The 26,313-nt window shown below is 40.7% G+C and overlaps 2 protein-coding genes across 4 annotated transcripts in view; both read left to right on the plus strand.

Moving 5' to 3' along the window:
• RABGAP1L (RAB GTPase activating protein 1 like) overlaps positions 1-26,313 on the plus strand; it is a 549,683-nt gene that overhangs the window by 196,263 nt on the left and 327,107 nt on the right. The window lies entirely within an intron of this gene.
• On the plus strand, positions 8,247-13,088 carry GPR52 (G protein-coupled receptor 52). The gene has a single exon (XM_074960978.1). It carries the CDS (start codon positions 8,515-8,517, stop codon positions 9,598-9,600), a length of 1,086 nt encoding a protein of 361 aa, XP_074817079.1. The 5' UTR covers positions 8,247-8,514; the 3' UTR covers positions 9,601-13,088.

Genomic DNA, 26,313 nt, shown 5'->3' on the forward strand with positions numbered 1-26,313 from the left:
GCTGCGTAATACACAGGGACATAAAAGGACCAGACAGAGAACTTTAACATATTCATGGCCAATTTCCTTCACTGATCCAATTCTGCAAAGCTTTTTCCTTTTGTTTTCTCGTCAGTTCCCAAGTTCTCAAGAGCTGCCCAGGCACAGATACGAGAATCCAGCAATTGGTTAGCTCTGTCTGCCTCAGTGATTCAGTCTCATGTCTTTCCCTGGGTGACCAATTCTGCATAGTTCCTTGCAGGTCTGATTACTTCCACCATGGTAACAGCCATGGTGGACATAACTTTCTTAATGATAACTTTTTTTAGTGCCAGCAGGTGGAGTAAATACAGGATGGAAAGCAGTGGGAAGGGAAGTACTTGACATGGAGAAGAGAATTCTTGCTAGCAGCTGACAGGTGAGGTGACTTGGGTGCAACCTGGAAGAAGGGAAGAGACTAGGGGCTGAATTTGAGACTGTGAGGCGGAAGGTGGACAAGCCATTTGTATTTACCTTAAATATAGAGGTGGAGGAAAACTAAGGAGTCAGCAGGGCTTCTTTTGCAGCTGAGAACAGGAAAGATTGCAGGGGAGAGGCAGAATTGAGGAGAGCAGAAGGGAAAGATGTTAAGGGATTGGGGAACAGCAACAATGGACAGGATGGAGAACAGTGAGCTTGGAAATGTGAAATAAAAATATGAAAATAAATGTACAGGAAAAAATATTTAGAGCTGAAACTGAAATAAATAGATCCCTGGGATGAAAAGGGAACCAAGGTAAACCAATGCAGGGGAGGAAAAAAATCTAGAATAGAAAATAAAGAAAAGGCTGGAATTCGATAGAAATGAAGTAAACTATAAAGAAATTAACTATTAAAAAAAAAAAAAAGGGAATATTTTTTCCTCTTTGGCCTGAGCAAGTATCCACTATTCTGAGCCTTGCACAGTTGTTTCCGTTAGGAGGAGAAATTGATGATGCGAGTCAGATATTTCTTTGGTGCAATCCTGTTTATTTACAGTGAATGTACACAAACTCCTATTTCCCAGGGCTCAGTAAGAAGAAACAACAGCAGGGAGTTTCCTTGATCACAATTTCCAAATCTACTTCTCCAGTGATTTTTGTGTCCAAGCTGTGTATGGGGAAACCCCTGTTAATCTCCCTGAAATGGTTTTGCTCAGACCTTGCCATGTGGTCTCTTGCTGTGGGTGGTAGCTTCTGTTGTTTCCAGCTGTTTCACTATATAAGGGGCATTTAATTGTTCCGTCAATTAGAGCATGAAAGAAGGGTATTTAGCACACTCCATAGTTTGAACCAGGTCTGCAATTTTCTGTAGATTAAACAACTGCTTGATGGTAGCCATTAACACCTTCCAGCATACCACTGTATATAAAGGGGAAATAATGAAACAGAACAAAAAAGGAGGACAAATTTTGTTTAAAAAAATAATTTTGAGCTATTTTGTTTCCTAATGATCTACATGTGGAGGCCTTTGTTGTGTGTGGCTTTCCTCCTGCCCATGCGGAAATGGGGCAGTGCTGTCTCCAAGGCATAACATCAGTTTCTCCATACCCTGCAAACTCCATGGATTTTGTCAGGGTTGGCTAGTTTCTGCTTAATTTGCACCCCCATCCCTCAAAATGTAAAAAGACAATATAAATTACTGTAGACAGTTTGTAACTTGCACTATTTCCATTTCAGCTGTTTGAGAAAATCCATAATGAGTTGGGCTCTTGGAGCAGCTGAGGTCTGGGGAGCCACTGGCAGCTTGCCACTTGGCTTCTTGTCTGACTGCACTTCCTGAATGGAAGAAGTCAAACTCCCCTACTTTTGTATAATAATTCTCACACAAGGAAGAAGGGGCACTTTTAATTCATCTAGTTACTTTATCACTTTTATTATAATTCATGAAACAGTATCATTTTACACTGAAAAAGATTCAACATATATTGACATTGTTTCCACACTGTTACACACTGGCTAGTTAATATCCTCCTGGACTCCTTTTACAACTTCCAAAATATGAGGGCAGGGTTGCTGCTTACAAATATTTGTAGGACTCTTTCTGAGCCCAGTAGAAAGACCTGATGATTCAAAAATATGCTGGACCAGATCTAGTGAGTGAGTTGGTTCTCAGTTGTTAACTTCTATTTAGTGATGCATCTCTGCAGGAAGCCTAGTTTGATTATGTACATTAGGGCTTGGAAGTATGAGCTTCAACATTCAAAATTATTATGTGGAGCCATCCAAGATGGAGGTGCAAGCTGGATGAGGTAATATTTTTTATTGGACCAACTTCTGTTGGTGAGAGAGACAAGCTTTCAAGCTACACAGAACTCTTCAGGTCTGGGAAATGTACTCAGAATGTCACAGGTAAATACAAAGTGAATACACCAGATTGAGGTGTCAGCAGAGGAGATTTTGGAACAAACTGATCAATTAAACAGTAATAAGTCATCAGGACCAGATGGTATTTACCCAAGAGTTCTGAAAGAAACTATCACTTAAATCAGCCTCTGTACCAGACAACTGGAGGATAGCTAATGTAATGCTGATTTAAAAAAAGAAAAGACTCCAGAGGCGATCTTGGCAATTACAGGCTTTTAAGCCTAAGTTCAGTACCAGGCAAATTAGTTGAAACTGTAGTAAAAAACAAAATTATCTCTCACACAGATAAATATAATATGTTGGGGAGAGAAAAGTCAACATGGCTTTTGCAAAGGGAAATCATGCCTCGCCAATCAATTAGAATTCATTGAGGGTGTCAACAAGCATGTAGAAAAGGATGATCGAGTGCATATAGTGTACTTGGACTTTCAGAAAGCCTTTGACAGAGTCCCTTACCAAAGGCTCTTAAGCAAACTAAGCAATCATGGGATAAGAGGGAAGGTCCTCTCATGAATTAAAAGACAGAAAACAAAGGGTAAGAATAAATTATCAGTTTTCACTATGGAGAGAAGTAAAGGGTCGTGCTCCCAAGGATCTGTACTAGGACCAGTACTGTTCAGCATATTCATAAATGATCTGAAAAAAGAGGTGAATGCTGAGGTGTCAAAGTTGGCAAATGATACAAAATTACTCAGATAGTTAAATCCAAAGCTGACTGTGAAGAGTTATAAGGGATCTCACTAAACTGGGTGAGTGGGTGACAGAATAGTAGGTGAAATTCAGTGTCAAGTGTAAAGTAATGCACATTGAAAAATAATCCAACTATACATACGATATGATGGGGTCTAAATTAACTGTTACAACTCAAGAAAGAGATGTTGGAGTTGTTGTGGAAAGTTCTCTGAAAACATCCACTCACTGTGCAGCGGTAGTCAAAAAAGCTAACAATCTGAGGAACTATTGGGAAAAGGATAGATCATAAAACAGAAAATATGATAATGCCACTTTATAAATCCATGTGATGCCCACATCTTGAATGCTGCATGCAGCTGTGGTCACCCCCTCTCAAAAAGGATAGATTGGAATTGGAAAAGGTGCAGAGAAGGGCAAGGAAAAGGATTAGGACATGGAACAGCTTCTGTGTGAAGAGAGATTAAAAAGACTGGGACTGTTCAGCTTGGAAAAGAGACGACTAAGGGGGGGAGGATATAAGAGAGGTCTATAAAATCATGAGTGGTGTGGAGAAAATGAATAGGGAAGTGTTATTTACCCCGCCTTTTAACACAGGAACTAGGGGTCACCCAATGAAATTAATGGGCAGCAGGTTGAAAACAAACAAGAAAACATACTACTTCACACAACTCACAGTCAACCTGTGGAACTTGTTGCCAGGCGATGTTGTGAGGGCCAAAAGTATAACTGGGTTAATAAAACAATTAGATAAGTTCGTGAAGGACAGGTTCATCAACGGCTATTAACCACTGTTGTCAGGCCTGCAATCCTATGGTCTGAGTGTTCCTAAACATCTAACTACCAGAATCTGGGACTGGACAACAGGGGCTGGATCACTTGATAATTGCTAAGGTTAAGATTTTGTCTCACTTATTTTTAGTAAACGTCATAGACAGGTCGCAGGCAATAAACAAAAATTTGAGGGAGCCAGTGACCTGTCTGTGACTTTTACTAAAAATAACTGGGAGGAGGGCAAATGGGGGAAGAGGAAGGAATGACAACTGGAGCCCTGTGCGGCGGGGGGACTGACAGCCTGAGCCCCACCACCACAGTGAGGTGTAAAGCCTAGCTGAAGTCACGGGGGTGGGGAGGGGGTGCACATAGCCCCAGCTCTCGCCTAGCTGTGGGGAGCTGGTAGGGGAGCATATGGCTCTGGCCCCAGCTGCAGCCACTGACAGCTGAAGCCAAAGAAATCACGGAGGTCTGATAAAGTTACAGAATCTGTGACTTCCATGACCTCCATGACTAAATTGTATCCTTAATAATTGCCCTGTTCTGTTCATTCCCTTTGAAGCATCTGGCAACCGGCCACTGTCAGAATATTGAGCTAGATGGACCTGTGGTCTCACTCAGTCGCTGTTACTATTTAGAAATTAGAAAGTTTCAAAACTATTGTCATGTAAACTTTATTTTTTTAAATTTACCTTTTTATGATTCCCTTAATGCTACGTTTAACTGCTGCTAAATTTGAAGTGTCTGATTTTCAGTGTTTTAAGAAGTGTAGAAGAGCCCTTCACTTTTAGCCTGGATCATGTGTAGAGTCCAGCAGAAGGAAGGGAGGAGTAGGGATGTTTCATCCACTTTTCCTCTCCCAAGCCTTGTCCTCACCCCATCTCCGGCTGCAAGCAAGTGGGAAAGGAGAGGAGTCAAAATTCCTTTCCTTTGCTCCTCTTGTGGTGCAGCTAGGTGTTACTCAGAGCTGAGCCTAAAGGCTCAATCTAGTTCTAACACATTTTGTTGCAGCAATTTACAATAGCAAGTGATTGGAATATCTTTTATATTGCACTAAAGTACTGTTTTATATTTCTCTTAAATCCCTCGACTGGAGGAATACAGTATCACTGCTATACCAGTGTATTTCGTATTTATGTTGCTTCAGTTCAGTATGCAGTTCCAATTTCTAGAGATTTGTCGTTCAGCCTTGCAAATTTGCTCCAGGCTGAATTTGAAATACAAGGTGTTAACCCAGGAGCAACTTTTGCCAGATTTGGTCTGTGGTTTGATGTAGCAGAATTACAAAAATTAGTAATTAGATACTTTATTCTATTTTATTCACTCTCTAAAACCAAACCTGTGACAAATGTATTTTGCCGGCCCTTAACTAAATTGTGCTATGCTGTATTGGTGTATGATTGGGTATTTTCTGAATATACTGAATGTTTCAATTTTGGGTTAAAAATGTGTCTAGTGTGAATGTAATAATTTTACTTTATGCTCATTTTGTATCATGGAATGACTAAACACATATATTTAACGGATCCATAACCAGAAGAGGAATAATATCATGAATATGTATTGGTATTACATAAGTCAGTTAATTGAGTTTAAAAAATCTGTGGACTTTAACACTACAACGGTCTGTTACATTGTCTCAGACTCACCTACTGAAAGAAAATTATTCTGACCCAAAATCTTTTTTTAATAACTTACTAAGTATACAATTAGACATTTTGAATTATTTTAGGGACATATTTTAAGTTACCCCTTTAAAATCCATTGGTAATGCCCCCCCCCCTTTTTTTTACATTAAGCTAAAACAAATAATTGGTTAACGTTAAATCACTTAAATGTTTAGAAGCAATGGATGTTAGTTTCATTCCTAACAAATACTGTGAGAATAACTTTCTCAACATTGTATTTAGGTATTGCAGTAGATAATGTTGTATACTCCATAAATATACTGTGCTGAGACCTCTTCATATCTAGACATAATAGAGAATTAATTAGGTAGTTTCAGCCTTAATTTTAAATGTCTTTGCATTTGGGTATTTATTTTGGATCGTAAACATTGCTTAAATGTATTTTTTATGATTCTGTAGTTACGTTAATCTAACTACATTTGTCTTGTATAAATAGTTCAGCAATTTGAATTGATAAGAGGGTAGAAGCTGATTTTAAACTTTTACAGATCAAAAAAGAAGCATTTTTTTAATTTTAAAACAATCAGTTTGACTTTATGAAGGTTAGCACTTATTTGTTTAATAATTAATAGGTCTTTCCTGCCAATAAGAATTAATTACTGCTGACTTGCTTTAACTGGTGATCGTTATAGTAATATTATGGTAGTTTCTATGTGGTATGCAATGGTTTTTTGCTAATCTGCAGGATATAACCCTATGGAAGTACTAGAAGGGAAGCCTCTTTCAGAAGTTTCCAAATGCCATTAATATATTATAGGGAAATGGTCAGTTCCATTGTCTTAATTTGTCATTCTTATTTGCCTCTTGCTGTGTAAGCCTGCATTGTGCCTGGCAACTGTTACCTAGTGACAATTTCAGCTGCTTTAGCCATTGGCTGTGCTGTTGATTGGGGCAGAAGGACCGAGTCACCTTTCTGATAGTGAGTTCTTCTGCATCAGCTAAGGATAAAGAGGAGCAGCAGGCTCAGGTGCAAGCAATAATTTTGAGAGAGAATGTGAGAAATAGTGACAGCATCCTTGTAACTGCCTCACAGTAAATAGGACTTCTGTATCAAGCAGTTCACCGTAGCAGCTGATAAGAATGAACGTAGGTGAGAAACATTGGTTTACTGATGTAGCAAGAGAATTTTTTTAAAAAGTAGTGATTTTGTAACAGATTAAGTTACTTATAGACAGAGAGAATGAACAGCTGGCAAGTGTTTTGGGGATGTTATAAAATCAAAAAGACCCTTCTGTACAGCATGATGGTGCATCTTGGAAAATTAACTTCAAAAGAATGCTTTCTGTCAAACTACTGCATCAGAAGTGGAGAAAATGCTTCTCTTCTAGTGAATGAAATTCCTTCAGAAGGAGCAGCGAAGACTATCAAAAGCACCAGTGAGATGTCAGTACTTTTAAAGGGACGTTAAACAAATGCTAAAATAATATCTAAATGACCTTGACAAATCTTTTTATTTGGATTGATTCATTCTTGTCTGCCTCTTCATAATCTCAGGAATTCTAGGATTAAAGATATTTTTAGTATTTCTGGGGTTTTTTAAAAGCAAGACTGTGTACATTTAGTAACCTAGCTAATGGTCCTTGCACTAATCAAGCAGTTACTCAAAAATGAATACAGAAGAGGCTTTCTTTAACATATGGCTGCTCCATAACTGCAAATACAATTAACAGGTAACGTCCAGCTATTAGAAGATCTGGTTTATAAAGCAGTGATTTATCATGCTAATCATCTAATAAAAACCAAAAGTCTGTGGCAGCCTAGAAGCTGAAGCTGAATGACAGAATATTGGAGTAAACAATGGCAGCTTTTCTAGTCTGATCAGCATTTCATTAGCTTCACAGCAGAACGCAGATGGAAGTTTCTGTTCTTGTTGTATGGAGCTTGTGAAAGGATTCAGGTGTTGCTACAAAGGTGAGAAATATCATGGATATATCTGTGAACTTCACTGTACTGATCCACTGTAGCAGATATGGCATTATTTCTGAAGAAAATTATTTTTGATTATCACTGCTGAAATGAAATGCAAGAAGGATTTATTTTGTCTGTGAGGACCTTGGATTATGCTGCTGACATTGATAGTTGGAGTGGACCGTAACTGTTTAAAAGAGTTTTGAATACTGACTTAAAGCTCCAAAATTTATTCTTACATTTTTCTGATTTTTAAGTGAGTACACATGATCTTCCTCATTGTACAGGTAGATATATGTTTTCCTTCCTGGGAGTCAGAGGACAAACCTAGCTTTCCCCATACCCTTCTCCCTCCAAATAAAATTCATTATTCATACACAAACTGTGGTGAGTCTATTGGAATTAACCCGGACAGAAATGTTTTCCTTTCCTCTCTAATGAATAGGATAGATGAAGGAAAGATCTCCTGAACGGAGCCAAAAGACACAGCACGATACGGTGAACTTTTCCTTGATTTTCCAGACATTCTGTGATTTAGTTATTTAAATGAACATAAAACATTAATTCATTTCTAAAGATTGCTGATTCAGGAAACCTGTGTTGTATTGAGACATTTCTCTTTTTTTTATTTGTATTTTTCTAGCTAATTCCAAAGAAACTGCCTTTCTCAGGAAAAAAACAATCACAGAGGCAGTTTTTTGAGGCAGTTGACTTTTTCCTGTCCCCCCCCCCCCCCGTTCCTTTTTTTTTTTTTGGTTTTTATTTTCATCTTCCACAAATACAGTAAAAAGAACCTGTTTTCTTTGGAAGTGCCTTTTTTTTTTTTTTTTTGGTAAAGATGGAGAGCACTGGAGGAAACTCGTCAGTGGCCTTTTTGGCTTTTTTTTTTCTTTCCTCAAAGCTAAGGTGTGTCAGAGCATTGCATTGATGCTAAAGGGGCATCAACAGCTATGAGACTGTAACCTCCCTGATAGAAGCACTGGCGGTGTCTACAAAGAGAGATGATGAGACTCTGAAGCAGAGTTTAGCTGATGTTGGGCAGGTCACCTGCTCACTGTAGCTCTGATTGCAGTGTTCCCTAATCCCAAACCATGAACCACTCCAGATGGACTGAATGGAGGACTCTGAACATGAGCAGTATCATTGTGAATGTGTCTGAGCATCTCTCCTGTCCGCTGGGATTTGGCCACTACAATGCAGTCGACATCTGCATCCTTGAGACGGTCATTATTGTTCTGTTAACATTTTTAATTATTGCTGGTAATTTAACTGTAATATTTGTCTTTCACTGTGCTCCGCTCTTACATCATTATACCACCAGCTGTTTTATTCAGACTATGGCCTATGCTGATCTTTTTGTTGGAGTTAGCTGCCTGGTTCCTACATTATCATTGCTTCACTATTCTACAGGTGTCCATGAGTCCTTGACTTGTCAGGTTTTTGGATATATCATCTCTGTGCTGAAGAGTGTCTCCATGGCATGTCTTGCTTGCATCAGTGTCGACCGCTATCTTGCTATTACAAAACCTCTCTCCTATAATCAACTGGTCACGCCTTGTCGCTTGAGAATCTGTATCATTTTGATCTGGATATACTCTTGTCTGATCTTCTTACCTTCCTTTTTTGGTTGGGGGAAACCTGGTTACCATGGTGATATTTTTGAATGGTGTGCTACCTCCTGGCTCACCAATGCCTATTTTACTGGCTTTATTGTGTGCTTACTGTATGCTCCAGCTGCTTTGGTAATCTGCTTCACATATTTCCACATCTTCAAAATTTGCCGGCAGCACACCAAAGAGATAAATGACCGGAGAGCTCGCTTTCCTAGCCATGAAGTGGATGCTGCGGGAGAGACTGGGCACAGCCCTGACCGCCGCTATGCCATGGTTTTATTTCGGATAACCAGTGTGTTTTACATGCTTTGGCTCCCCTATATCATATACTTTCTGCTGGAGAGCTCTAGGGTGCTGGAAAATCCAGCACTTTCCTTCTTAACAACATGGCTTGCTATAAGCAATAGTTTCTGCAACTGTGTGATATATAGCCTCTCCAACAGTGTTTTCAGGCTGGGACTCCGGAGACTGTCAGAGACAATATGTTCATCTTGTATGTGTTTAAAAGACAAGGATGTACGGGACCCCAAACCTAGAAAACGGGCTAATTCCTGCTCCATTTAAAGAAAACTGGGACAACTAATGAAATGCAATCTGACATTGGGTTTGGATAGCATTTGTTACATCTGGAAATTTGCCACAACAGAAATATTTACTTGAATAGTTCCTAGGACATGAGATGGGGTTTGCAAGTGATTCGTAATAAAGGAAAAGGTTGCTATTAAAGGGCACTGAAAGGGCACACAAATTATAATGAATATGGGTCTTGTGAAATTGTGTGGTGGTATGACAGAAATTAACAGAAGATGAAAGAAATCAATATCTCATATTTTCTGCAGGGCATGAAATAACTGGCACTTCAAAGCAGGCTCCCCCTTGAGATAAATTAGTGACCTATTAATTTTTTTCCTTTTAGAGAAATTGTCATATACAGTATTATATATGTGGCAGGATATACAGTAGCCTCAAGCATTAAAATATACTTTTTTAAACACACTGAATGGCTCTCCATAAATGATATCGACAGAGGATGCATAATAAATGTTGCAATTTAACAATCAGCTGCATATAGTCTTTGCTTGTGTCTTGTACTATTTTCAGTTGTACAAATATCCGCTAAACCTTTCCCCTCTCCCACCTCCCCCCAAACCCCATACAAATTAAAGAAACTGATGGGTACACTTTTTGGATAAAATTAAAGTTTTGTTTTTTGCATTTCTTGTGCAGCTTCCACAAAGCCTGCTGCTTCTCCTCACCCCCCGCCGCCCTCCATTTCCATTTTTTCATGCCCTGCACCCTGGGTTCCATTATTCAGAAGTGACTTAGTTAATGAAGGAGCCTGTCAGATAAACTTAATTTCAAATAACTTCTTCCTTCAGAAAATTCTGGCTATTTTTACTAGCTGGATGTTTGCATTCACCATATTCTAATGACTTTTACAAAATTTGTTCTCTGGATCCTGCTAAATTAGCACACAGTACTGATGTGGTGTCCTTTAGGATGTATTAAAGCTTTTCCTTTAGCAGTTACACAAATAATCCTAATGCAAATATGATAACCACACACAGCAGTGTCACATCACTGCTCAGTGCATTTAAAAAAAAAATTTAATGGAAAATAACTTTTCTGTGGGGTCTGAATAGCTGACTGTTGTAGCTGCCAATCCTTTGTGTGAACCTAGCTTGCACATATTGTATTTTTTTTAAAAAGAAAATGTAAAGTATGTGATCTGTGCCTAATGTTTTCATAGCATATGGAGTAGGTCAATTTTAAGTCTACAGGATTTTAAAAAAGAATTACTTGCTCTAAGAGAAATACTTTTATGCAGGTATTAAATAGATATTTATTAGAGGAGGAGGTGGAGAGACAATTCAGTATAAAATACAGATAAGAGCCTCAGTATTGCCTTTTGTAACGAACTGCCTTTCAGGTTCACCGCTTAAATAAAATACTTTGCAAGGGCACTACATGTGTAATAAATTGCCTAGGGTTCAGATATAGTATGGCAAGTAGTGACATATTTTAAATATTAGTTTTAACCCAAGGTGCCATTTTCTCAGATGGTGATTTGTTTTGTTTTTTAAAAAGGCCTAACTATTGCTACTCTTAACAGCTGCGAAATAGTTTCTTATTTTACCAAAATGCATATAATGAAATTGTGCCTGTGACTTTTCATAACGGAAGTCAACCTTATTTGCACACCAATGGTTTGACTACAGTAGTCTCTTAAAAAAAAAAAAAAAAAAGTATGCATTGTTTTATTGAGGTGGTTCTGAACCCCTGTACATTTTTAAAACTATAAGAAAGGTAAGAAAAAATAAAAAGAATAAAGTAGTATTATGTATATCAAAACCGCACTTGGCTTTAGTTCCCTGATGTTATTCTGTGTTCTCTGAAAGTCCAAATGGGAGACAACTAAGGAATTAGAATTAAAAAAAAAAAAAAAAAAAACCCACCATTAATTTTTGGATTTTTTGCTTTCCCTACATCGTGCGTCTGTGTCATTGTTTCTAATATTGTGTATTGGTGAGCCAGGTTTAAGTGCCAGTTGGAATTTTCCTCTAGTCTAGCTAAGCTTATTTGGTGTTGATAATTACCCCAGATTAATACTCCAGATAAAATTTGAGAGGAATTCCTTGGTAACTTTGTCTTTACACCATATATCTCATAGTTGTTCCTTTCTAGACAGATGAACCTATTCCTTCCCTTCTGAAGACAATGGGTGAAATTTTTATAAGTGCTTAAGTGGTTTAGTGTGATTTTTTTAATGAGTTTTAGGCATTTTGGTGCCTATGTGTCATTGAAAGAGAGAGAGAGAGCTTTAGGCTCCTAAGTGTCCAGGGTGGGTAAAAAATTATTTAAAAATAAATCAAAATAAGAGTTTGTTTAAATTAATTTTTCTTTTTAAAAACAAACCTTTTTAAAATGGCCTATGTTAAGGCCTAATTTATTATAATCTATTAAAATAATTTAAATACATAAAAGAAAAATGCTGCTTTAATGAGCCCTCCTCAAATTTTAATGAGTTAATGGGTTCAGCTTTTTTTATGATACAGAGAATCAGGGGGAAAACGTCTTTAAATTTTGCAGTCAGTTAAGCTTTATAAATGTCAAAATACCGCATTCAGTATCTATATTATTTTTAATCTTTGCAATTGAGTGAATGCTAGTATTTACATTTACTTTCAGTTCTGCTGAGCAGAAAAGCTTTTGTCTTAATTACTTTTGTTTTCAGTTAAGCCAGCGGATGAAGAGAAAATATTTTCTTCATTTGGACTAATTGATTCAAAATGGAGAAACCAACCGGGAGTTGAAAAAACAGGAAAGCATGTTTTCATCCAATCTCTGAATAAAAACCAGGTGTGAGAGAGAATTACATCTATTAAGTCTAAAAGTTGAAGGACAAGTGGCCAGATTTTCAAAGGTATTTAGGTGCCTAAATATGCAGATAGGTTAGGTACTTTTCAAAATCCCACTAGGAGCCTATCAGCACTGTTGGCCCCCACATACCTTTTTTATTTCCTGGTCACCATAGGCCAGATTTACAATCTGACAATTCACTAACTACAATTTATACTTCCTTTGTTCAATAAATCCGTTAGTCCTAAATGCAAAACTAGTTGATAAACTTACGTATTCAGCACATTTAAGGTAGCTTTATTTTATTGATAAACAATTTTTAAATGTTTTTCTTGTGCTTTTTTAAATTATTTCCAATTGCCATCCAAATGTAACTCCATATAAATCCGGAATAAAAAATTAATGATCTAGTGAATAAAAAATGTATCGTTAACCATTTTCTAACAGTAAAAAGGGAATAATTAAGAATATGAATAAATGTATGTTAAACTATACAATTGTTTAAGTGTTTATAAATACAGGGTATTCTCATGTTAGCAAAAACGTGTTAGTTACACGTTTAGTGTAAAGGTTATATTTACTTGCGAATCAATATGTTTTAATGGTTGTACCAACCAATGAGAACAAACCTTTCTTTAGGAAAATGGCTAAAGTATAAATGCAAAACAGGGTTAAAATAAATTATTTCTTGCTGATGTAAATAATTATTAAAATTGGTGATTTAAATCAATCCACCTTGTAAATGCCTGAATCATTTTTGAAAATGAGATTAAGATCCTTCTGAAAAGTTTACCCAGTGGATACTTCATAGATATCTCCAACTGTTCTGTAGTGCATGGAATCAAGCTTTGGTCTTCACGCTGCAGCTAGTTTTGTTAAACTCTACATGGTGATTCTTCCACCTTTTTGGGGAAGTGTAACCTGTTTATTGGCCTAAGACCAGTCTGTGCCCACATACTCATAATTTAACTTGTAGTTAAGGCTGCCTATGGGAGGGTGAAGTAACAGAATGCCAGTCTCTAATGAAATAAGCTAATTTTTTAAGGTGAAGAGGGGGAAAACTAAAAACCTGTCACCAAAGTCTCAGGTTACTAGTTTTGGTATGCACCACAGTGGTTCAAGTCTTAAAGGTGACTTGAAAAGGGGCTTTGCCTCTTCATTCTCATTTACTGACAGTGTAGTATTAAGATAGCACAAAAGGGTTTGATTTCTAAAATAAATGAATGTTTTGGGGGGTTTTAACCTTTCAAATATCAACCTTCCTTAGGGGACCCAAAGATGTGGTTAGGGAGATTTTACAGCACCCACTTGAAAGGAAAGGGTGAATGTGTAGCAAAAGAGCTTTTCTTCCAATTCTTAGTTTGGTGTTTGAGTTCAATAGCTGCTAAGAAAAACAAGAATTCAGTTTGAGTAAAAATCACTCCCTCTGAATTGAATAGATGTTACTTGTTTGGTATTTGTGACATGATAAACAAGGTATATCTTGAGTCATCTGCAAAATCTGTTAAGTGAAACATGATAGACAAAACCTGAATGTATCATATAAATAAATAGGAAAAAAATTCGGTAATAAAATCACAGACTAACCTCTTTTCCTTCGTAGGTTACCTGTAATTGTGTTTGATATTAAGCAACTTAACAAACCTCTTAAATCACTGCTTTGGCTCAAAATGCTTTCTATTATTTTTAACATCTTTTTGATTTTCTCTAAATCTATTTTTTCTGAGTTGTTGTAACTGAAAAAGTGCCTGATCCATGGGACAACTATATAAGGGCTTGCAGGACTGGTATTAAAAAAAGGTTTTTCTTCAGATTTACTACTACTTTAACTAGTTTGCCTACCATTTACTATCATTTGAGTATGCAAAAATGTGTGCTAGCAATGTGACTCTTGCTTTTGAGGCTTTGGGTTTTTGATTATGATGCTTATCCAGCCCTTTATAATTATTTCCATGGGTGAGTAGCCTACATATGCTCTGTGAGACTCTAGGGTATCACAGCTACAATAAAGCTGCTTTTATTCCAGAGAATTTCATCTAGCTGATTTCATCTTTTTATAGCTGCCTAATCCTACTCCATTCTCAGAAGCAGACTTGGATCCCTCCCAGCCTAAGTATTCTATATAAAAGTAAAGGTAGGGGATGCCCTGAACCTGGTCAGCATATCCCAGATATGCAGGATATGGCAGCCAAGAAATAAATGAAAAAGCTCATTTAACTATGTTTCCTGGCTTGTCCCACCTGTGTCACCCAAAGCAGCTTCATAACTCCATGCTCTTCAACTGGATACTCTTCCCCTTCATACTCTTCTCTGACCTTCCTGGTCAACCCAGTCAACAACCCCTATATGTCACCTACTGAAGTTTATGGAATCCAGAAAGCTGCATAATGTCTCTTCTAAACAGGGCCACATGATCTATATGTGCTATTGTTTTCTTGAGATTAGAATGAAATCTTTATAGAAGAGAAAACATATTGAAGGTTTGCTTGTTTTCTGGAAGGACAGTTTCCAGTTATGTAATTGGAATTCCACTGCAGCAGTGACAAGGTGGAGAAAACCAAATTACATACTGCATACATATTAACTGGTAAAAGGTTTTTAATTGACCCTGTACATACTGATGACTAACTGTGGGTATTTTTTTAAATAAGGTAATAAGAGTTAACAGTTGTTCAGCAAGTTACAGAAATGTCTTAAAGTTGAACAAATCTTTTACTTTTCAAAAATTTTAGTTTAATAAATTTTTACTATAGCACCACAGATGTGCATGATGGTTTATAGACCTAGGGACTAATTCACTTCTACTAGCAGTGTCCTCGCTGCAAGCTACCTTTGTGCAAATAACAGTGGAGAGGAAAGTTCTTTTGCATATGAAGCTAGTCTTCCGTCATATAGGGACGCAAAACCTGGCCATACTGAACTTCTGTTTGGAGAGCTGGCTGGAACTCTGTTACCTGGCAGTTAGAATTCTGAGATGGTGCTCCACCCTAGAGATGCTACAGCGGAGTGTATATCAGGTGGTTTGCCTTTGCTCCTTGTCCAACAGGCAGAATCTGTGATACTTACCTCCCCATCCCTCTTCTGAGCCTTTGGAGATATCAGCTGTGGGAAAGATTCTCCAAAGGCCATTTGCAGGAGGGGTAGGTGAGAACGCCTTCTGAATACACCCATGTCCCCGCTCAATGGGAGATCACTTTGTTTCCTTCTTTCTGGTCCCTGCTTTCTCTTTCTTGTAACAGTTACATGAGTTTACTGCAGCCTTAGGCTGCAGGAACCTCTGTGTTGGAGTGGAGTCGGGAGGGGTGGATATTCTGAATGCTGGATGGGAGTAGGGCATTCATTTGCTTATGTAGGTTCCGGAGATGGGGCTGCTGTGGAGATATTACCTCACCCACCATCTCTTGGAATCTGTCAGACTGATTGCTGAAATTTTTAACTCGTGAGTTAACAATCAGTACTGTATGTCCCTTACTGCTGTGTGCCAGAATATTGGTCAAAATCTGGCCTGTAAAGCAAGCATGGCTACCTCTGCTTTTTATTTATTTTTAAGTTTGCTCCTCTGAAGAAGGGCTTCTCTAATAAAGGAATTCTCTGTAAGGTTTGCATAAAGGTTTTTCTATTCCTTAGCATGCATTGGAGGATTCCACATGAGGCTTAACTCCTTTTGATGGACAAAAGGAAGTACAGTAGATATTTCTTCTTATGTCAGTCAGGCAACTGCCCAATTTGCGTCACGTCCTGATTTTCCACAAAGTCTCCCAGTATGATGATCTCACATTCTTGCATGTGAAAACCAGATTAAGGAGAAAGCTCTGATTTATTTTCTTCTTCAGTTTATTCCGTGGTTACAACTTCTATTTCTTTGTTAACTGTAAGTCACATAAATGTTTTGTTAATGGAATACTCCTCACGTCCATGTACCTACAGACCTTTTGAAATAAAAATAAAATGTAGGAAATAACAGTACAAATATTAACCAAATAAATCAACATGGTTAATAAAATGAACTTTAAAACCCCTCCCTGTGCCATCAGAATGCTGGAGTTCTCTGAAACATTTTAGGAAATGGCCCACAATAATAAAAAATTAGCTGCTAAGCAAAAAATTAGAATGTAAAGGTTGAAATGAAGACACGTCCTGTACTGCAGGTTAAGCAAAGCAAAATTGCTTACATTTATGTATGAGATTCCCCTTGTGCAAATGTGTATAGATTGCATATATTGTGCCATGGCATTTGCTATTCCGTTTCTCCTGAGTATTTGTATTGGTACTTTAAATCTGATTTTACATTTAGTATGAAAGAGGATATGTGAAGATTGGCTTCTACTTAGGTGCAATCGATGCCTTCAAGGGTGAAAAGGACTGAATACTTGGGTAATGGAAAAAAAAATATTAGCCATTTTCTGATGGTAAAAGTATTATCCATACAGTGACTTTTTTCCAGAGAAATGTTCTTCTTTATTTTCTTGAATTGGCAAATTTAATCTCTTTCTAAGATGTCTCTCCAGAGAAAACCATAAGCAGTGAAACACAATGCCACATTTAAATATGCTTTCTTATTTGAAGATCTTCCATGTTTGCTGAAAAAGCTCAAATGCCATTATGTGGCAGAACTGTGGGAAGAATGACATGCTGTGTTGTATGCCTAATGGCTACTGTGCTATAGTTTTTGTACTAAGTCTATGCTCTCCCCATCCCCACCCCCAAAACAAGGTGGTTTTTTTTCCCCTTGTGGATCTAATACTTTTGATTTTTGGCTGTACAGGGTCTATTAAAGATGATCTTAAAATTGTATTTGCTATTCTGTTTCCGCAAATATTTTTGATGTCCATTGGTATTTCCCTATTGAGTATCGTTGATCATTTTTAGATTTTACTTTCAGCAAAATCTAATTAGAATATATTTTAAAAGTAGTTCACCTGTCAAACTGCATAGTATCACTAAGTGGCTACAGAGGGAAATACATCATTGCGATGGTTAGATATTGCTCTAGTCCATTGTCATGTGTACGACAAATACAGTTTAAATATAAACAGAAGTTATAGTTACTGCAACAGCACATGAAGATGGCCTGGCAACATTTCAGATATTACAGTACCTCAGAGTACTTTCATCACCATGAAATTACTATATCCTCATTTCCTATCATAAAGTTGTAGACAAGCAAATAAAAGTGTATGGTGAGTTTTTTATTATGCTAGTAAGTTTCTCAGGGCCTTGCCATACCACTGGATCCATGCCCCCATCCACAGTTGGAATGTCTGTCCATGGTCCTATAGCTGTTGCAGAATGCCTGGCAATGTGACTCCCTTGGAGTTGATCTGCCAAGGAGAAGTGCCAGTGGCACGTGGGGCCAAAGATGTTGTGGAGACACAACTTCCATGAAGATGGCCAGGGCCGTCTGAAGATATATGAAGTTTGTTTTCTTATCCTTGGGAGATGGGGCAGTATTTCCAGAATTATTGCTTAAAGATGGCATTTCATTTATTAATGGGCGCATAAATCATAAACAATGTGCAGCCAAGTACAGGTAGCATGTTTTTATTTCACTTTTTATGTTGACAAAAGGTTCCTTAAATGAAAAATGTTTTGATTCAGTTTTTTATTTACTTTGTAAATTCTATGGACTATCCAGCTATTAACATCATTTTGATGATTAAGGGTCAGTTCATGCGCTCAGATTTGAGCCTCAGAGGGGAGAAAAGAGTGGAAGATTCTCTCAAATCACTAGTGAGTCTGAGGCCTGGTCTAATCCTGCACCCTGCACCCATTCACACAACAAAGCCATTTTTTCGCCATAAAGGGCTCTTAAAACTGATTTCTGTACTCCTCCCCAAGGAGGGGATTAGCGCTGAAATTGACATTGCCGTTTCGAATTAGGGTTAGTGTGGACACAATTATAAGGTATTGGCTTCCGGGAGCTATCCCACAGTACACCATGGTAACTGCTCTGGACAGCACTATGAACTTGGATGCACTGGCCTGGTGTACAGGAAAAGCCCCGGGAACTTTTGAATCTCATTTCCTGTTTGGCCAGGCGAGCTCATGAGCACAGGTGACCATGCAGTCCCAGAATCAAAAAAGAGCTCCAGCATGGACCGAACGGGAGGTACTGGATCTGATTGCTGTATGGGGAAAGGAATCCGTGCTGTCAGAACTATGTTCCAAAAGACAAAATGCCAAAACATTTCAAAAAATCTCAGGGGCCATGAGGGACAGAGGCTACATCAGGGATGCAACACAGTGCCGTGTGAAACTTAGGAGCTCAGACAAGCGTACCAGAAAACCAAAGCATCAAATGGACGCTCCGGGACAGAACCCCAGACATGCCGCTTCTACGCTGAGCTGCATGCAATTCTACGGGGAGCCGCCACCACTACCCCACCCCGTCCTTGGACTCCGATGGTGGGGTACTCTCCACCATGCCTGAGGATTTTACAGATGGGGAAGATGAGGAGGAGGAGCTTGGGGAGAGCACACAGCACACCGTTTTCCCCGACAGCCAGGATCTTTTTATTGCCCTGACTGAAATACCCTCCCAACCCAACGAAGCCGGAGAAGGGACCTCTGGTGAGTGTACCTTTTAAAATATAATACATGTTATAAAAACAAGCGTTTTTTAATGATTAAGTAGCTCTGAGGACTTGGAATGCATTCGTGGCCAGTACTGCTACTGGAAAAGTCTGTTAACATGTCTGGGGATGGAGCGGAAATCCTCCAGTGACATCTCCATGAAGCTCTCCTGGAGGTACTCTAAAAGGCTTTGCAGAAGGCTTCTGGGGAGAGCAGCCTTATTCAGTCCTCCACAGTAGGACACTTTACCATGCCATGCTAGTAGCAAGTAATCTGGTATCATTGCATGGCAAAGCCTGGCAGCGTATGGTCCCGGTGTTTGCTGGCATTCAAGCAACATCCGTTCTTTATCGCTCTGTGTTATACTCAGGAGAGTGATATCGTTCATGGTAACCTGGTTGAAATAGGGGAATTTAATTAAGGGGACATTCAGAGGTGGCCGTTCCTACTGGGCTGTTTGCCTGTGGCTGAAAAGAAATCCTCCCCACAGTTAGCCACGCGGTGCGGGGGGGGAGGAGTATTGGTGCTGAGCTGTTCGCGTTTGGCTAGCAGAGATCTTCCCTGATACCAGCCAGGCAGTGCGGGGAGGGGGTAAAGCTATCATCCCAGAGAATTGGATGATGGGAGGGGGTTAGTTTGGTTTCTGCTGCTGCACATTAACAGGAAAACTGTAGCACTAAATGGCCAACTCAATGGGCTTTGCTTGGTATGGGAAAGGAGGGCGCTACTGTTATGAAGGTTGCAGAAGCCGAAAGGCTATGCCTTACCAGGGCCGTCTGCAAGCCGAATTCTGTTGCCCGGCACTGCGTGTGTGATCTCTAACACCAAAGCTGCAGGCACTCAATATAAGATGCAAAAGGTGACCTTGTACGAAAATCAAATGTGCTATGTAATGTGAATAGTGTTGTTCACCGTGAAAGAGTATAGCCATTGTTCTTTAAAATGTATCTTTCTAAATACTTCACTCCCTTTTTTCCCTCCAGCAGCTCAAATGTTTCAAGCCTCCCTCCTCCGTCCCAAAGGCTATCTCAGATAAGGCTGTGAAAAAAAACGCACGTGCGATGACACGTTCTCTGAGTTCATGCAGTCGTCCGGCACTGACAGAGCTGTGTGGAGGGACACAATAGCAGACTACAGGATAGTGGCTGATGAACATGAGGAGAGGTGGCGGCAGGAAGATCAAAGGAGGCATGAGACAACGCTGGGGGTACTGCGGGATCAAATGGACATGGTCTGGCATCTGGTGGAGGTTCATGAACAGCAGCAGGATCATAGACTGCCGCTGCAGCCCCTGCTTAACCGCCCTCCCTCCTGTCCAAGTTCCATAGCTTCCTCACCCAGAGGCCCAAGAACGCGGGGCGGGAGGCTCTGGGCACACAACCACTCCACCCCAGTGGACAGCCCAAGCAACAGAAGACTGTTGTTCAACAAGTTTTAAAGTGGCCTTTTCCTTCCCTCCTCCCACACCCCTCCTGGGCTACCTTGTGAGTTATCTCCCTATTTTTATAATCCATTAATAAAGAATACATGTTTTTTAAATGACAATGACTTTATTTCCTTTGCAAGCAAGCTGTGATCGAAGGGGGGAGGGCGGGTGGCTTACAGGGAATTTAGAGGCAACCAAGGGGGTCGGTTTTCATCAAGGAGAAACAAACAGAAGTGTCACACGGTACCCTGGCCAGTCATGAAACTGGTTTTCAAAGCTTCTCTGATGCGCAGCGCTTCCTGCTGTGCTCTTCTAACCACCCTGGTGTCTGGCTGCGCATATTCAGTGGCCAGGCGATTTGCATCAACCTCCCACCCTGCCATAAACATCTCCCCCTTACTCTCACAGAGATTGTGGAGCACACAGCAAGCAGCAATAATAATGGGAATATTGGTTTCGCTGAGGTCTGAGCGAGTCAGTAAACTGCGCCAGCGACCCTGTAAATGTCCAAAGTTACACTCTACCACCATTCTTCACTTGCTCAGCCTATAGTTGAACAGCTCCTGACTACTGTCCAGGGTGCCTGTGTACGGCTTCATGAGCCAGGGAACTAAGGGGTAGGCTGGGTCCCCAAGGATAACTATAGGCATTTCAACATCCCCAACGGTTATTTTCTGGTCTGGGAAGTAAATCCCTTCCTGCAGCTGTTTAAACAGACCAGAGTTCCTGAAGACGCGAGCATCACAAACCTTTCCTGGCCATCCCATGTTGATGTTAGTGAAACGTCCCTTGTGATCCACCAGTGCTTGCAGCACCGTTGAAAAGTAACCTTTGCCGTTTATGTACTGGCTGCCCTGGTGGTCCGGTCCCAAGATAGGGATATGCGTTCCGTCTATTGCCCCACCACAGTTAGGGAATCCCATTGCTGCAAAGCCACCTAGTATGACCTACGCATTTCCCAGAGTCGCTACTTTTGATAGCAGCAGCTCAATGATTGCGTTGGCTACTTGCATCACAGCAACCCCCACAGTAGATTTGCCCACTCCAAATTGATTATGGACTGACCGGTAGCTGTCTGGCATAGCAAGCTTCCACAGAGCTATTGCCACTCGCTTGTGAACTGAGAGGGCTGCTCTCATCTTGGTATTCTTGCGCTTCAGGGCGGGGGAAAGCAAGTCACAAAGTTCCATGAAAGTGCCCTTACGCATGCGAAAGATTCGGAGCCACTGTGAATCATCCCAGACCCGCAACACTATGCGGTCCCACCAGAGTGTGCTTGTTTCCCGGGCCCAGAATCCACGTTCCACAGCATGCCCCATTGCCACCAGGATAGCCAAATTGCGGGGGAACACGGTTTTAGAGAAAAGTGTGTTCATGTCCTCATCACCATGTTTCCGTTGCCTCCTTGCTTGGTTTTTCAGGAGCTGATTCCGCATAAACTGCACGATAATGTGCGAGGTGTTTACAATGGTCATAACTGCTGCAGTGAGCTGAACTGGTTCCATGCTTGCTGTGCTATGGTGTCTACTCCTGCTCAGGCAATCCAGGGAAAAGGGCGGGAAATGATTGTTTGCCGTTGCTCTGATGGAAGGAGGGGCGACCGACAACATGGCTTACAGGGTTGGCTTACAGGGAATTAAAATCAACAAAGGGGGTGGCTTTGCGAGAAACAGAATGGCTCCCTCAAGGATAGAACTCAAAACTGGGTTTAGCATTGATTTCACGGAGGGAGGGAGGAGAAAATGAATACAAAACAAATCTGGTCTATTTCTTGTTTTGATCCACTTCCTCTATCTTCATAGATCTTGCTGGCAGCAGACTGGGCAGTACAACCGCTAGCCATTGTCATCTCATGGGTGCTCAGCAGAAGATGGTGCAGTATGACTACTGGTCATCATAGTCTCCTGGCTGCTCATTAAAAGACAGTGCAGTAGGACTGCCGGCAGGACTGAATCGCTATGAGACAAAACTTAAAAGGGAAATGACCTGGCTGAGTCACTCCCATGTTTGCCCAGGCGCCCCTGACCTCATCGAGGTTGGTTAAAAGAGCACCCTGGACTACATCAGTCATACTACACTGTCTGCTGCCAAAAGGCAATGAGCTGCTGCTGTGTAGCAATGCAGTACTGCTTTTGCCAGCACCCAGGAGACATACGGTGACGGTTAGCTTGCCGGGCTCCATGCTTGCCGTGGTATGGCGTCTGCGCTGGTAACCCAGGAAAAAAGGCACGAAACGATTGTCTGCCATTGCTTTCACGGAGGGACGGAGGGAGGGCTAGGGGGGCCTGACGATATGTACCCAGAATCACCCGCGACAATGTTTTAGCCCCATCAGGCAATGGGCTTTCTATCCAGAATTCAAATGGGCGGCGGAGACTGCGGGAACTGTGGGATAGCTACCCACAGTGCAACGCTCCGGAAGTTGACGGTTGCCTCGGTACTGTGGACGCACTCTGCCGACTACATGCACTTAGAGCATTTGTGTGGGGGGACACACAATCGATTGTATAAAAACACTTTCTACAAAACCGACTTCTATAAATTTGACCTAATTCCGTAGTGTAGACAAGGCCTGAGAGTTAGAAGGGAGTTGCTGTTTAAGTAACATCACATCCTCCCTTCCTTTCCTCTAACACTGTGGAAATCCTTCTGTAAATTGTGATCAAAGCTCCTGGAATTTTTGGGTGTTGAGGGAGCAGAGTCTGGGAGAAAAGCACTGCTTTGTTCTCCAGCAAACCCTTGGGAAAATGCAGGCAAGAATTAATGCTCACCATTTCACAATTAATTCATGTGGACTCCTGGTGTAGAACTTCAAACTCCCCTGAAGGGGTAATTTGGAGCACAGGTGGGATGCAAGGACAATGCAGCTTTTTCAGCCAGGCTGACTTAGGAGGTAGGGGGAAGGTGGGTCAAAGAATGCCCCAGTCCTCTATGGATTCCATGAGATCAGTGTGATTTTTATCAGATCTCAGGACAAATGCAGACTTGGCCCCTCTGCAGTGCCAAGCCCCATCCACTTGAGAAAGAACGTGACACATTCTGTGGCATACAGAAATATATGGTTACTTAAGGCATGCCCACATTTTGATCGTATTGTTATTTTTCTTTGCTTCCCTTTGTTCTTGTTTCCTTCTATAAATATTTAATTTGAAAAGGAAGATAGAGATGAGTGAATATTACTGAAATTGAACGAATAAATAATGAATTATTGTGGGCATCATGGAAGAGGTCAGTTTTCAAGAGACATTTAAATAAAAAGTAGGGTAGGGTGTTCCATATGTTGGTAATTGCATGGAAAAAGGCATGGACCTGCAACTATGTTGAATTCACATACACCTCAGATGTGAACCTATTCAGATACCTGCACCCAGTTATAGGAGTTGTTTTTTATTATGAGTATGCAACCTTTTTACGTATTATCCAATTTGTGTGTTTATATTTAATTTGTTCTTTCCCCAGACTTTGCTTCTGGCAGTTCTCCTTGTTTGACTTTTAAGTTTAGATTTGTAAATGGACAAATGATATTTTTCAGTGATTAGGCAAATTTGTCCTGACCCATGAAAGGCATGTAGGGTACCCACAGGGCTTGGAATATTTATTAACCAATTAAATTGTTCATTTTCCTGTTAGCTATTTTATTATAGGAGAATAAATAATAGGATTTGTGTATTAAGGCAAAAAAATTAAGAAGTCTACAACTGAGCTGCTCTTAATCTCTCGCATGACTTTATTGCAGCAAACAATTTTTATATTTGAAAGAATTAATTGGAGTAATGGTATTGGGCCAAATAGTGGCTTCCCATGGGTAAACCCTCTGGGGCAGGAAAATTGTACAAATTCTTAGTTTATGTTAATACAGTTGAGGATACCATATTTTAGTTTTGGTTCTCTTCCCTGTTTCAATCAAATGAATTCCAAACACAAATTAAGTGTCACCTTTCGGCCATGTCACAAAGCCGCTGCGTCTGTCCGTCTACCATCTGGGCTGCAAACTAGAAAGTTGAGGCCAGGCCCAGGACCAAAGGCCCCTTGATGCTGGTGGATCCTTCGGCACTGCCATTGTCTTGGCAGCAGATCCCATCATCGAGTTCGGTATCGGCCTTGGTACTGATGGCTCTCCTGGTACCAAGTGGGAGTGTCTTATTTGATGCTGCTGGTGCTGATTCCCCACTCCTCTTTGGCACCAAATTCGCCACCTTATTGGGCTTCAGACCGGTGGTTTGCCTCATCGGGGCTGGCTCCCCCATTGTCACCACAGCACCTCTTGGTAAAGGGAATTCATATGTTCCTGTATCTAGATGATTGGTTATTGAGGGGCAAGCCCAGAGAGGAAGTCCTCTCTTATGTTCACATCACGCTACTTCTACTCGATCATCTAGGACTCATCCTGAACCTGGGAAGGCAACAGTCGTTCCAGCTCAGCGAATGGAGTTCATTGTGGCCCTTTTTATATATCAAAAAGTTCGAGATTGTTTCTACCGACCAAGCGATTCCAGGCAATCTACTACCTATGTCGGAACTTTGGTCTCATTCCCCAACCACAGCTCAAGTATATGTGGGCTGTGGTTGCTTGGCCACATGCACGCAGGTAGTTTAATATGCCAGGCTGCGCCTGCATCCTATTCAGATGTGACTAAAATTGATCTGTCTCTTGGACATGCTGGTCTGACTACCTCCACTGATACCGGTCTCCTTACAGTGGTGGACTATTCAGGACAATGAGTGTCAGGGTTTTCCTTTAACTTGGCATCCACTGACCAGGACTATAGTTGCTGATGGCTCCTTAATAGGTTGGTGAGTCCATCTGGACTTGCTGAAAGTTGGAGGCTTGTTGTCAGAACAAGAAGCTTCTCTGCAGATCAGTGTCATGGAGCTTCATGCCATCTACAGTGCCTTTCAGAATCACATTGGGGCTCAGTGGTTCTCATACTCACGGACATTGCCACCACAATATATTATGTGAACAGGCAGCAGGAAGCACACTCCAACCGGCTTTGTCAGGAGACAGTCAGGTTCTGGCAGTTTTGCATTGGGGGAAACATTACGCCCATGGCCAATCACTTGTCTGGAATCCAGTCACCTGACGGATCACCTCAGCAGGAATCTCTGTCTGAATCTCGAGTAGTCTGTGAACCCAGTGTCCTGAAGTTGGTTCGTCTTTGCAGTTTGTGGTATCCCAACAATTGGTCTGTTGCCTTTCATGGCAAACAAGGAATACTGGCTGTTTTGCTCCCAGGGATGTCTCAGTCTGGGCTCCCTGACGGATGCTTTTCACTTGTGCTGGGAATCAGTACTCCCGTTTGCCTTTTTTCCAATTCCAGTCATCCCGTAGGTCTTTCCCCAGGGGAGAGGGATAGCTCAGTGGTTTGAGCATTGGCCTGCTAAACCCAGGGTTGTGAGATCAATCCTTGAGGGGGCCATTTAGGGATCTGGGGCAAAAATTTGGGATTGGTCCTGCTTTGAGCAGGGGGTTGGACTAGATTACCTCCTGAGGTCCCTTCCAACCCTGATATTCTATGATTCGACGATTATCAAGCTGAAATTGGACCCTGCCAAGCTTATTCTCACTGCTTCAGTGTGTCTGAGACCTCGTTGCATTATTGGTCAGCCCCCTGTCCCTTCTTCTTCATCCATACCTTGTAACTCAGCATCATGGTCAGGTTTTGCATCCGGTGCTTGGCTGCCTGCATCTCACAGCGTGGCTGCTATATAGTTAGATAAGGAGGAAGGATGTTCAGAGGTGGTCCGTCAGGTCTTGCTTACTAGTAGAAAGCCCTCCACCAAGGCTGCCTATTCAGCCATGTGGAAGTGGTTCTCATTATGATCATTAGCCTGGGAAGTTCAACCAATGCTGGCTTGTATCCAGGACATCTTACTTGGAGTAATTGTTACACCTTCAGTCTTTTGGTCTTGTATTT

Source organism: Natator depressus, chromosome 8 (assembly GCF_965152275.1).
Source record: "Natator depressus isolate rNatDep1 chromosome 8, rNatDep2.hap1, whole genome shotgun sequence".
Lineage (NCBI taxonomy): Eukaryota > Metazoa > Chordata > Testudines > Cheloniidae > Natator > Natator depressus.